Source organism: Falco biarmicus, chromosome 3 (assembly GCF_023638135.1).
Source record: "Falco biarmicus isolate bFalBia1 chromosome 3, bFalBia1.pri, whole genome shotgun sequence".
Lineage (NCBI taxonomy): Eukaryota > Metazoa > Chordata > Aves > Falconiformes > Falconidae > Falco > Falco biarmicus.
The window spans coordinates 108,588,656-108,601,895 of NC_079290.1; the positions used below are offsets into that span (position 1 = coordinate 108,588,656).

At 46.8% G+C, this 13,240-nt stretch overlaps 1 protein-coding gene across 3 annotated transcripts in view; it reads left to right on the forward strand.

The window, feature by feature from the left end:
* Positions 1-7,676, forward strand: part of C1QTNF12 (C1q and TNF related 12) — a 28,394-nt gene extending 20,718 nt beyond the window's left edge. For all 3 annotated transcript variants that reach the window (XM_056331063.1, XM_056331064.1, XM_056331065.1), the window contains exons 9-10: positions 4,125-4,203; positions 4,812-7,676. In XM_056331063.1, the coding sequence (XP_056187038.1) occupies positions 4,125-4,203; positions 4,812-4,910 (178 nt within the window). In that variant the 3' untranslated portion in view covers positions 4,911-7,676. The remainder of the gene's footprint in view (positions 1-4,124; positions 4,204-4,811) is intronic.
* The last annotated feature ends 5,564 nt before the right edge of the window (positions 7,677-13,240 follow it).

The following is a 13,240-nucleotide window of genomic DNA, read 5'->3' on the forward strand; positions in this document are numbered from 1 at the left end:
AGTTCCGTTCGCTTTTAGGTTTTATGTGGTTTTTTTAATTCTGATTTTTAACCTTTTGGTGCTAATTACTCTAAATAGCTAAATGTTGTGTATGTTGAGAGAATTGTGAATGAAGTCAGCTGAATCTGGATGTAGCTGAAGGTGCCGAATGCTCAGCTATCATGAACATACAGAGTGAGACAAACACTTTAATTTTGTGCCAGAGGTGGTTAGGTAAATTTTTATAATTTCAGCTGCGTCCTGAATGGATCATGGCATCTCACTCATGTTGCCATGGAAGTGCTGGAGTGATGAGAAGAATGAATAGAAGGAAAATAGAGGTGGATGGGTCCTGAGGCAGAGAGTGCAAGGCTTGTACACAGGTGTATGATACCTTCTGGCAGCCCTCAGATGCCTTCTGGAGCTTGCTCAGATAACCACGCTGAATTTTCCTTTGCTGGGATCCATTAGCAAAACTCTGCTAAAGAATTGTTAGGCCATGGCGACCTTGGGTGTTGCTCCTTATGCACTGGGCCACGGCACCAGTGTACTGGTGGCTGCTCGTGTTTGCTCTGCTTCTGTCATCCTTTCAGCTGCAGCATGTAGGTGCCCTGTGTCTCGGAGAAGGCCAGCTTGCTCTGGAGGAGTTTGGCAAGCTTTGCTTGGAGGAAGGGGCTGCGGAGCCCCTCGGTTGGGCTGAAACACACCCAGCAGAGGGCAATGCCGCTTGCACAGAGTAGCCACTGCGTCTGCTTGCAGCTCGGCCCTTTTCAGGGGAGAAAAAATGCCTGGACAGGGCTGTGCAGCTTTGCTGTGCCCTGCCCGCAGCTCTTCCAGTGCAGCTGTAGCAACAGCCTTGTGATAGCACCACTGAAATATAGCCGTAAAACGACTCCGCAGGTGTAACCTAAACCCGACAAAACCATACATTTGCTGCTGGACTGACTGCTTCAGCCCTCACCTTCCCTGCTCCATGAGTCAGAGTGCTGCAAACAGGACTGACCTCTCTGCAGACGTTTCAGTTTAGTGGTGGGTGAATTTGACATGAAGCCTCGTGTAATAAATAAACCTCTCTTAGGGTTCATTGGCCTGTGGAAAAGACTCGGTTGGTGTCTGTGTACCCGTTAGTAACTAGGGTAAGAGGGAGCTGTGCACCCACTGACATGATGGGAAATCAAGGAGCTTGCAGACTGGAGCAACCGGCACCTCCTCGGCCCTGTAGACTGTTTTATAACCGTTTTTTATGACTGCAGCATTTCAAGTGAGGCAGTGACAGACTGGCTGCAGTCACAATGTCAGAGAAGAATGGGGGTGTAACTTCTTGCCCCTTGAAGGGTTGGCTTATATTCTGGTAAGCTGCAGATCTTAGGGGACATTTCATTTCTGGCACTTGTGAGAATTCCTTTGGATCGTGCTAAGAATGGACCTCAGCCTGATCTGGAAATCTGGGATGCTTGTTGACAGGGAGTGATTTTGGGACAGCCCAGGCCTTTAGTCACAGGGGTAGAACAGGTATGAGTAGGGTAGAATATTACTGCCCTTTTTACAAGTGGCTCTCTCAAATTGCCTTTGCACAGTGCAGATCCCTAGTCCTGTCCTTTACTCTGCATAGCGAAGACCAGTCAGATTCCAGTAATCAGGTGTTGGGTTTTTTTCTTTCTTCAGCATTGATGCTTTTTTCTTTTCACCTATAATAATCTCTTCATTTTAGCAATTTCATCAAGAACAGGACTCATGCCCCTAGCCCTTGGATTCCTCGGAGACTGCAAGTCCCACAGAATCTTTTTCTACATGCTTTTGGGATGTGGAAAGATAATCCCTGTTGGGATACGGGAAAATATTGTTGGTTGGTGATGTTGACCTTACGGTATTTCAATAAAGATTTGAGCGAATGAGTGGGTGAGATTTATGAAGCCACCTACAGGATTTAAAAGTGAAATGGATCCTGAAGATCTCCAAGAATGAAAAGCTGTTCTCCCATCCTGATCTCTGCTTTACGTTGTCTCCAGTTACAGGATCATATAGAAAATCTAAAATCCATTTAAACGGTTTTGAAAAATAAATGAAAGTGACAGGGGTGACTGTTCCTTCCTGAGATTCCACAAGCTCCCAATTGATTTAAGGCATCTGAGGGAGAACAAAATGTTTCTTCTGGAAGGCTACTTCTGTCTCCAATGACAGCGCCTGTCTATGTCTCTCTCTCCTTTGCTGTCCATTCAGTCAACCTTACAGTGGTATTACTAAAGAAAGGATGTCAGTCTCTGATTGCTTTCGGCATGACTTTAGTTTTGCTTTCTTGTTCTGGTAAATGCAAGCACAAGAGTGACCTGAATAGGAAGCTTCCCCGTGGGCCATGGAAACTACTCTGCCTTCCTCATTGCAGGTCTTTTTAGCTGAAAGCTTCTAGAAATCTCTTCTGGCTCTAGCTAGGATGTGTGAACAACCTCTTTGTCACATACAGCCCAGGCAGGTTTATTGGGGTGTTCTGAGATTACCTTGCCATCTGAAGAATTTATAGCTACATTCTCCAAAGAACAGGAATAGCAGAATCCTTTTTGTCTTAGAACTGACTCAGGTGTTAATTATTTAGATAAAAGCTCTCTGATCTGTGACTCAGAGTTTTCATCAGTTGTCCAGGGTTGCAGTTTATGGTTGGCTATCCTGTATGGCTGTCCAGAGTGGAGTGAGTTGGACAGCAGTGGGCATAAAGCGGGATCAGCGCTGGCTCCGAGAGCCCTCTCTGTCATATGGTAGATGAGAGTATGGCTGGTCTGGGGCATGGAAGGTGGGTGGAGGGATGGGAATCTGCCTGGACAGACATTCTGCTGGCACAGGCTGAGCTGCCACCCGTGCTTGTGGAATTTCCTGGGGATGTCAGCATACACAGTCATTCATTTGAGGGAGCTGAAAGAGCCCCGAGGGCTTTCGGCAGAGAGAGGTGGAAACTTAGAGGCAAGGAGACAGTTGGAGTAGAAGAGATTAATGGTGGGAAGTTCCCACCCAAGTTAGGCTTTTGGCAGAAGCATACAGACTGAGCTCTTCAGTCAAGGTGGTGCCAAGTGGCTTGCTCTCTCTGGGCCAAATTGCCCCTACCTTTTATGCATGTTATTTCCTTGCAAGGGGGCTGGAAACAGCACGTTTGCACTTGCTCGGTTTCGTCACTACCACTTCATGGAAAAAAGGGAGGAAAGGGGTTGGTTTTCTTGGGAAAACAACTACATCTGCTACCACTGGCTAGGCAGGTATCGGAAGAACTAGCCAGGCGTGGAGCTCTGTGCTTTCGTATTGCTTTGGAACTGAGCTTACAGGAGTTGTTCTGATTGTTGTTGTCTCAGGCACCTCCTTCTACCCCGAATCCTGTACAAAGGAGCTGAGTTAGTGTTCTGTAAACTGCGGGTGCAGCAGAGAGCAGCTGTCCTATGTCTTGCTCCTGCAAGGAATATAATGGCTATTAGAATATGATATTAGGAAAACCCAGTGTTTGAAGAGTGACCTGGAGCTCTTCCTTGAATTTTAACTAAAGCACAATATTTTTTTTTTTTGTGCTTTTCTGACCCCTGCTCCAAATGTCCTCCCAAAACAGCTTTCAGCTGCAGAATATGTTCTTTCTTTCGTAGGCTGACTGCATATATTAAGGTTGAAATACGCCTTTCATGCTTTGGAAATGGATGAACTGTAATTGGCAGAATGCATATACCTGGGTCTTTGCAGAATAACAAGCGTAGAAACTGTTGTGGGGGTCAGCAAACTGGGATAACTGGTATGGATGGAGACAAATCTAAAGAGCGTGTCTAGCACCTGTTCAAGGCTGGGGAATGGAGACTACAGGACCTTGAGGAAGACCTCTGTCAGAGAAGGTGGCTCCCAGCTCTTGCCTCCAGCTCAGTTTTGTGTTCATAATCCTGTGTGCTCTCTAGGTCTTCCATTAGACGCTACAGTGAGGACAAGAATCTACCATTCTCATTTCGAGGTAGCTGATTACTGCTCGAATCAAGTCAACAGGCCACCTGTTTAGTCCAGATGGGTACTAGAACCAGCAGGTCCTATTTCTAGGGAGGTCATGAGACTACTGTCATTCTGCATGCAAGTATTGTGACTGCCTTAGGTGTTCAAGCAGTTTATTTTTCTTTTTTGCTACTGTTTAGGTCTTTGGAAGTCATTGCTGGTCTGGAAAGTAACAGCAAAATCTTCACTATCTACGTACACGGCTTACTGCAGCTGCAGGTAAGCCCGTGCAGGCGGAATCGCTGTACTGGTTTGCTTGGTGGGCTGCGCGAGGCTCTCTTCTCACCAGGAGACGGGGAAGCTTTTATTAATCTTCTTTCAAAGGTTAATGAAGTTAAATGCCTTACTTGGAGTGACTAGAGAGAAGCTGTGGCAGGAACAGGAACAAAAGCCAGACTTGCGTTGCCCATTCTGATCTTAAGCTGCAGAAGTAACCTCCCCTCTGAGGAATGACCCTAAATATTTTTCTTTCTCAAATCTCCCTAGCATTGTTAAGATGGTAATTCTATTTCCCATTTCATAGCAGGGGATGTGAAGCACAAATGGCCACTTGACTAGTCACCCAAAATGATGCTAGTGCAGTAGGAGTCTAGTCAAGGAATAAATCTATAGCACAGTTTCACTACAGAAAATTTCTTCCACTAAATCAAGACTGTAGTGTTGCAATAAAAAAAAATATTTGATCAGGTCCTGTTCCCAGGAGGGAAAAGGGCAGGAGGCTTCTGTGCTTAGTTCATGGCAGTGAAATGCTTTCCGCCCCCGCCCCCCCCCTTTTATGCTGGGATGAAGCATCAGATAATTTCCCTTTCCCTCTTTTCTCTCGGCAGGCTGGCCAGTACACCTCCATATTTGTGGATAACAGTGCTGGAGCTCCCATCACCATTCAGAACGGATCAGATTTTATGGGCATGTTAATGGGCGCGTAACGTCATCTGCAGCAGCGTAGCAGGGAAGGATATGAATTAGAGCCTTGCAGTGTATATTTGACTGAAGAAACCTTTACTTTGACTCTTGAAGACTGCTTCCTTGTAACTGTTGGCATCTTTTTAAACAAGCAAAGAGCCTTTCCTTTCACAGATACTCCAGCTTGCTTTCAGAGGCTACTGCTTTTCGAGGTCCACACCAGTTCATTCATCGTAAAAAAATATACTTTTATAATTCAGAAATAAACTGTAATATTTAATTTGTGCTTCACCAGATGCTCACTGAACAGTACACTGAGATTTGGAATTTGTTGCATTATAACTTTATTTCACAATAGCACTTGTAATCAGCATGTCTTTTGGGATCGATTGTGGGGTGTTTGAGTTTGTAAATGAAGGATTGAGAGGGGAAGTAAAGAAGTGACTATATTCTCTGTGTTATGGAGGAAGAGACAAGGATTTGCAAAACTGCTTTTCTCATGCAATTGTGAACGGTATAGGCCCTCTCTCATGTTCAGAATTGGATATATTTGACAAAAAGTATATTGAATTCTCAGACGATGCCTGCTTCACAGATGGGAATCCGAGGTCCAAACTCTTTATTGTGGTTCGTTGTATCTAAGTATTGCCTTGATCTTACTGATGAAGCTGAATACCTTGCTGCCTGTGCAGTTTTGTTGTTATGAAAAGGTAAGGCCAATGGCACCAGTTCTAGGACGAACTCCCTTACTTGTGTTCTTATGTTTTAGTAAGATATACATGTGGTTTTGGACTGCATCGCATAGACAGCATCCTCTCAGGTGCCGTATAATCATTTGTAAATGCGTCAAATGTATTACACTGGTTGTCAGAAGCCTGGCAAAGACAGTGAGGGTAGCAGCCCCGGATCAGATGTGTCACCTATTTGGTGCTTGTTTGATGCCAGTGAAATAATAAAAGAAAACATGGGGCAAGGCTTGCTTCCATCAGGCGGCCAGGGTCGTAGCAAGTCTATCTGAGCTGTGCTTGGAGGTTGAAAGTGCTGCCAAAGGCTGTCCAAAAGACCGTCCAGTGGATGTTTTCTGGATTTCTACACATCTGTTTGCAAATGTAAGCATGTGAGATCGAGCCCCCCGAGCAGCTTTGCATATAGCTCCTGGCTACAAACTCATTCTGATTAAGTAAAAGGGTGTTGCCATTTCACGGGGTTAAGGTGTGTTACCCAAGATGTGGTAACATCCCTGTGATTAAAAAAAACCGCACTCGTTTAACGTACCTCTGTAGCTTTCCCTTTCAACAGACACCTGGCCCTTTTATTGATTCAACTTAACTAAGGACATACTTGTATAACAGTGTCCTAACTAGATGGTAGCAAGGCCCAGAAGGGCGTCCACGTACTTCTTCTTGAATATTTGCAGTGAAAGGAAGATATCCCTTGTAGTATTGCGACCTTTGATCAACTGCAGTATCTTCGTTCAAGGGAAACAAAGGCTGCTGGGGACAGCAGAAGGCATGTAAAAAATGTCATCTGTCGCTGGGTCTGTTCAGGTTGGCCAATATATGATGTTTCTACAAGCTCCAGTAACGCTGCTGTTGAGGTTGGTGGTATGCAAAGATGTCTGTCTTCGAGAGCTGTGGAAATACCTGCTGTAAAACAGGCATGGCTCAAACTGGTTTTGGGTTTTTTTCATCTCTATTATAAATACCTTGAGACAGAGCTTTAAGGATAAATGGTATTTTTTCCTTTGTGAAGAAAGTATTGAAGTGATACCTATTGGAGGAGGAAGGAGAGGGTACAGGGAATGATACAGTAGTGCTGTGACACAAGTAAACACAGGTAAATTCTGCTTTCTAGTCAATGGAATGCGGTTGTTCTAACTGAACCTGTGTGGCTGTCTAAAATACAGCAGCTATGAATGTTTATATATTCCTTCTTGCTCCACAATACATACCAGAATTCCTATGGATTTTTTTTTTTTTCATAGTATACTTTGGGGAGAATCTGCTTTTAAGCATAAACTGGGTGCTGTGCTGGCAGAGGGGAGTCCACAGCTATCGAAGCATAGCAAGCAGCAGCAGCGGTCATCTCTGGAGCTTCAGATAGCACGAGCCACGTGTGAATATCACTAAACCCTGTCGATAAAGATTGGCTGCTTACACGGGGGTTTGATGGAGTAAGTGTAGTCAGGGCAAGTGGCCTGTATCCCAGCATGTATAGCTATACTGTCCTTTGTTCTGTGTGAATATTTGTAATAAATTGGGCTGTTTTGTGCATGACTTACAGCAACATAATCAACGTGGTGTGACATTCAAGCGTACATTGGTATATATAGGGGTTTTGAACCGAGTCTCACTGTTCTTGGTAAATCTGAGTTAAAATATTTATTTGGTTGTAGAACTAAAAATGTTTGTCAGACTCTGTTTTGGGATTTGTGACTCTCTTTTCCCCACTCTTTGCTGGTTTACTCTCACGATCTTCTTAGTAGGAGACGCACTCGTTCTGCCTTTATACTGCTTCTCCTTTATTTGTATAAAGAGTGCTGCCCTGACGGTTTCCCTGGTGTGCTAGCAGCTGTCAGACAGTCCTAGGAACACACAGCCCGAACAGTGAAGGCCTAAATCTCCCTCGGCAGGAGCAGTGATTGCCTGTGGGTAGTGTCAGAGAGAGGAGCAGACCTCTCCCCGGCGTCTGTCGGGGCTGGCCTTCTGCTCCCGCTGGGGAAAGGAGCCGCATTACCGGAGGACACGGACATCGCATCTCTTTGTCTGTCCCGAGTTCACCGTCACCACTGGAAAGCTTGTGGGGTTTCAATCAGCTCTTTTTATTCTCCAGATAGAGGGTTGTCCCTTAAGGAGCTTTCCTACGCATCCCCAAGGTCTTGTAGCCAAAAGACCTTTTTTTTTTTTTTTTTTTTTTTAGGAGTCTTTCAGCTCTGAATGCTAGCAGGCTGCACTCCTGGGGCTTCAGGCAGCGTGAGATTGTCCGTCCAGCAGCAAGATGGGGCAGAACAGGTCGAAACGGCCAAGAAGCGAGCTGAGAGTGGGGCCTCCAGCGCCGGGGTGCAGCGAGTGTGCAAAACTCATCACTATTATGGACACGAGCCTCCTGGCTGGGCTGCGGGTGAGACAAACACCCTGCAAGGCTTCCGCGCTGTTTGGAGAGCAAGGAGATTAATGGTGTGCGAAGCAAAGTTTCAGTGCTCCTCTGTAGTCATAAAATTTATAGTCCCAGAAAATGGAAGGACTCGAGGGGACTGAGTTCGGTATGAAGAAGTTGTTTATAACAAAATAAAACCCACGTGCTTGAGCCTATGGTTTAACGGCCAAGTGTTTTAAGCCCGCTCGGTGGCAATGGCTATTTGTGGGTGCAAGGGGAGAAGTCTAAAAGAGGCACAATTAAATGGTTTCTCTCCCTTTTTTTTTTTTTTTTTTTTTTTTTTTTTTCTTTTCCTGGGTCCTTCCAGCATGCTCAATGCACTATCAGTATGAGCTGGGGCAGGGGGGATATGATGGGGGCACCTCTCTTGAGGTCCTAGCAGAATAGGAAACACAGTTGCTGCTTTTTTTGCACACACACACCCTCTTTTTTTTTTTTTTCCTTTAGCATTTCTAAGTTTAGGGTTTCAGGGAAACTGGAGGTAAGGAAAGGTACATCTCACTGGAACCAGTTCCTTTCTTACCCTCATCTTTGACTACTTCACAGGAATGTTTGCACAGAAGCACCTTCAAAAAAGTTTCAAATATTTATAACTTGTACTCGCAGTAATAATTTGTTCAGGTACTGTATATATACTATTGATAGTACATATATATTCAGGTACTCTATATAAAGTGTGTATATATATATATATATATGTATACTAGTTCAAGAACACTTGCAAAGATGTCCTTGTGACACCCCCCACGGATCAGTGAATCTTCACCAAATCTCTGCTGCCTTCACCGTGCCCTTGCTCACTAACCCTCCTGGCCCCTTCCTCTGCAAAACCTCACTCAGTCCTTGCAACCACCCACATCAAGCTTTTTGCTGTGTGCACAGCTCAGATTCAGACAAAACCACTGCGAATCACCATGGTTTTGTTAGGGCTAATGGTCTCTGCAGATCCCTCTTGAACGAGGGAGGTGTGTTCGCTATCCAGAGTTTTGCACGCGCTCGTGAATTTTTCCTACCCGAAAGCTTCTTCCTTCTAAGATGCTGACACTGAGTTTTGTACTCTGGTCCTGTAAGACTCACCGAGCTCGGTATTCTCGTTGCTCTGGTTGCTGCGCTTCCCCCTCACACAGGCTGCGATGTAAAGCAGAGGGCTTTGCTGCTTGGCTTGTATTTCAGCACCAAGAACCCAAACCCTAGGATGAGCACAGACCACTAATTTCAATGTCTACAAAAGTTATCATCTTCACTCCTAATTCCTGATTCTAAATGGAATCCAGCTATAAGTTTCCAGCTTCAGGCTACAGTTGCTTGCTTAGCACAATGGTAAATGTCATTGCCTTGTGCTTCCGGAACACGCCTCTGCCTTGTCTCAAAGGTCTAAGCTAGGTAGTGCTTTAGATAAATATATATATTTTTAAATATATATTTTTTAATATTTTATATATAAACCTTATAGGAGTTTTTTTAGCTCCTATATTGGGTACCCTCACAAAATGTGCTGGTAAGTGTGGTTTCTGAGCCTGACAGAGAGCCCACTGAGCCTGGTGGAAAATCTGGCGAGAGTGCTAGCAATTCGTCCCAGAATATAGGTATTTGGTCTAGTCCAGGGCTTAACTCCGGAGCTGCCTTTCAGGTGTGCTCCTGCTGGCACAGCCACGATCAGTTTTGCCCTCTGAGCTATATTGACAAAAGATTGCTGCATCGTCCTAATCCTGCTGCTTTTCGCTTGTCTCATGTTTACCACTGCGCAAGCTGGCTCAGAAGGACGCAGCGCAGTGCCGGATCAGCCCTTCCCACGTGGAATCTGCAGTGGATTGTATTTAATCCACACAGAGCCTTGAAGCAGCCCTTGGACAAGCTCTTAGGAGCTGAGCAAAGCTACCTCCACAATGCCAGGCTTGTCCCGTTTGCACCCTTGCTCTCTCTGCTAACTGCTTCAGACCAATAAAAGCAATCTTCCAAACACCGAGATTCCAGCTGCAGGCACTCCATGAATATTTTCCCTGGCTGGGAGCTGACAGGTTACGGGGTTTTAAGTTCTATTCGAATTTCACGTTTTGTAAATTATTTCGATGCCACACTCCAGACTGACTCCAGGGGTATTTATGTTGGATTAGCTGCAGATTGCCTGCCTTTCCTCACTCCATAGAAGAGAGCCCAGCACATGTAAACTTCTCTTGAATGGCAGGCTATTAACTGTCGAGCAAAATGAATAGTTTGTCATATAAAACTCTTGTTATAAATAGGCGCAGGTTATAAATCAGTCCAGAGGACAATAACGAAATCAGAGAGACCTTTCCAAGCATCTCTGCGGGGAGCCTGCAAATAGAAGTGATCAACAGAACGTTAGTTACAGGCTTAGTCTTCAAGGAAAACTCCAGGGTAATTTGAAAACCATTCTGAACTGGTGACTAGTAAAAAAAGCAGAGTCACTTAGCCCGATATAGGTATTAATACTAGATGATACTTGGGAATTAATACCACATACTTCGGCGTTGTAACTGCTGCGGTGGAGAGAGCCCCAACAGCAGACTCCAGAGAGCTGGACCTGTTAGGCTTCCATGGAAAGTTCGGGTGTGGATGACCCTGTAAAAATAGAACCGGGTACCAAGAAGACCCTGAGTCCCTCTTGCTTTGTGTGTTCGCTTATATCTATGGCAAGATATCAAACTCTCATTGATCACAGAGCCTCACCTCGCTCAGCAGCTTTATTTAATGCTCAGGTTAGGCTGGTGTCAATGAAGACTAAAAGGCTGTGACGTCAGGGATTCAGGTGCACCAAATTTCCTGCAGGACAGCTAATTTCCTGCAGAGCTTCTGGGACTTGGTATTCCCCTAATAAATAGCCAGTGGTGAAAGGATGGGTAAGCATTTCTAATAAGTTTTTATGAGTACTGGATCCCTGTGGAGTGGAGGAGCTGCATCTGCTCGCTGGTCTTGTAAGTTTACCGTTCGTTTGATGTTTTGGGGCAAAAAAATGTGTTTGTTTGTTATGACTTAGATGACCTCTATTTCTCGGGCTTAGAAAGGATCTAGTGTTTTTATTTCCTCTGTGGTAAGCAGTTCTGATTTAAAATAGCCTCTGGGCTCCCAGGTAGCCTTGAGAATAGGCAGGTCAGGCCATAGGAGTTTGAAATGAGTCCTTCCTTATGGCTCTTTGGGAGGTTTGAAATGTCTAGGAGAGCTGCTGGAGTATGCCTTGTGATCTCCCAGGCTCAACTGTGGGAATGTTCTAGCTCCCTTTATCCTGAAATATGAGATGGGGAGGCTAGGCTGCCGACTAGGGCAATGATCTTATGTCTTTGTGGCTGAAGCTAGAGTATTCCAGAATAACTGACCTGGCTATTAACGTAATGTCATTTCGGGTTGGGGCTGATTCTGTTGTGCCCCTGCTCGGTGAGCAGGGATGGGCTCGGTGCGCAGGGATGGAGCGTGTGCCCTTTTAGTAAGTCTTACGCTGAAATCCCAAATCTGAGCCGCAGTGCTGGGGCACCTGAGCTGGGTTTGCTTCCAGCATAGGCTCGATGAAGATGTGTCCGCAGACTCTGTGCTGCTTCCCAGACCCCTCCGTGCCAGGGGCTTGGCACTGCCTGCGGGCAGGGGGGTCCCATGCTGGGCTTTAAAGTGATTTATGTTTCTTTAAAGTGTGATTGTTTGTATAGAGACTCGCCTTGCTGTCGTTGGTGCGAGGTAGGTCGTGTGTGGCCCTGCTGCAGTGTGTGCTGTATGAGGATGGGCTTGGAATGTCTACATGAGAATCGTGGCACGGTGGGGCTGGAAGGCACCTCTGGGATCATGGGATCACCGTGTCCAACCCCTGCTGGAGCAGGTTCCCCCCGAGCAGGCTGCACAGGATCCATCCAGGCAGGTTTGGATGTCTCCAGAGAAGGAGACCCCACAGCCTCCCTGGGCAGCCTGCCCCCCTGCTCCATCACCCTCAAGGTAAAGAAGTTCTTCCTCATATTCAGAAGGAACTTCTTGTGTTGCAGTTTGTGCCTGTTGCCCCTTGTCCTGGTGCTGGGCACCACTGAGAAGCGCCTGGACTCTGGAAAAAAGGGGTTGGAAGGTCCTCTTGACCCTGGCCCTTAGAATATTTGTAGGCGTTGGTAAGATCCCTTCTCAGTCTCCTTCAGGCTGAACAGCCCCAGGTCTCTCAGCCTTTCCTCACAAGGGAGATGCTCCAGCCCCCTCATCACCTTTGCAGCCTCCGCTGGACCCTCTCCAGTTGTTCCCTCTCCCTCTGGAACTGGGGGGCACAGCACAGTCTCACCAGGGCAGAGCAAAGGGGAAGGATCCCTTCCTTTGACCTGCTGGCTGTGCTCCTCCTCATGCACCCCAGGGTCCCCTTGGCCACCAGGGCACACTGCTGGCCCATGGGCAACTCGCTGCCCATCAGCACTGCCAGGCCCTTCCCTGCAGAGCTGCCCCCCAGCAGGTCACCCCCAGCTCGTGCTGGTGCCTGGGGCTGTCCCTCCCCAGGGGCAGGACCCCACACGTGCCTTGGTTGAACTCCATGAGGTTCCTCTGCCCTCAGCCCTCCAGCCTGGCCTGCTCTGGCTGAAGGGCAGTGCAGCCTCTGGGCTACCAGCCAGCAGAGGGAAGGTAGCCAGGAGAGCAGGGCTGGGGAGATGGGAGGTGTGCTGGCGGGGAGCTTCGCACCCTGCTTTAAGGAGAAGACTGGAATTAACATGGAACAGTGAACACAGCCCACCGGCTGCCCTGTGCCATGGCTGTAACACACCACAAAGTTACCGTGAAGCACCAAAGCTCCTTGGGTCCTCCCTTTCAGCTCCCTGCAGGTGCTGGCTGAAGCCACACATGATAAAGGTCAGGTTTATGGGAATCCCCCTGGGGCTTTGCTGACCTGCTGTGTGGTTTTAGGCTCTTGGAACTAGCAAGAGCTGCATCCCGCTTCGGTCCACCCCAGGGCTGAAGCAGACGCCTATAACAGCAATACCAAACCCATGCAACAGCTCTGTCCTATGTACAGTTAAACTTCCCTGCATGGATCCGTTATTCTCTAGTTGCCTATAGGCAAATAAATCTGCCTGGACGGAGGAAGAAACAGTGGAAGAAACAGTTTGGAAATGTCTGTTGTGCCTTTTCCTTGGCTGCGTGATCAGTTAATCGGCTCTTGTGGAGGCCGCAAATGGAAGCGAGGGGAACATCGGCTGGAAAATTGCGCAGGGGCGAGTGGGGG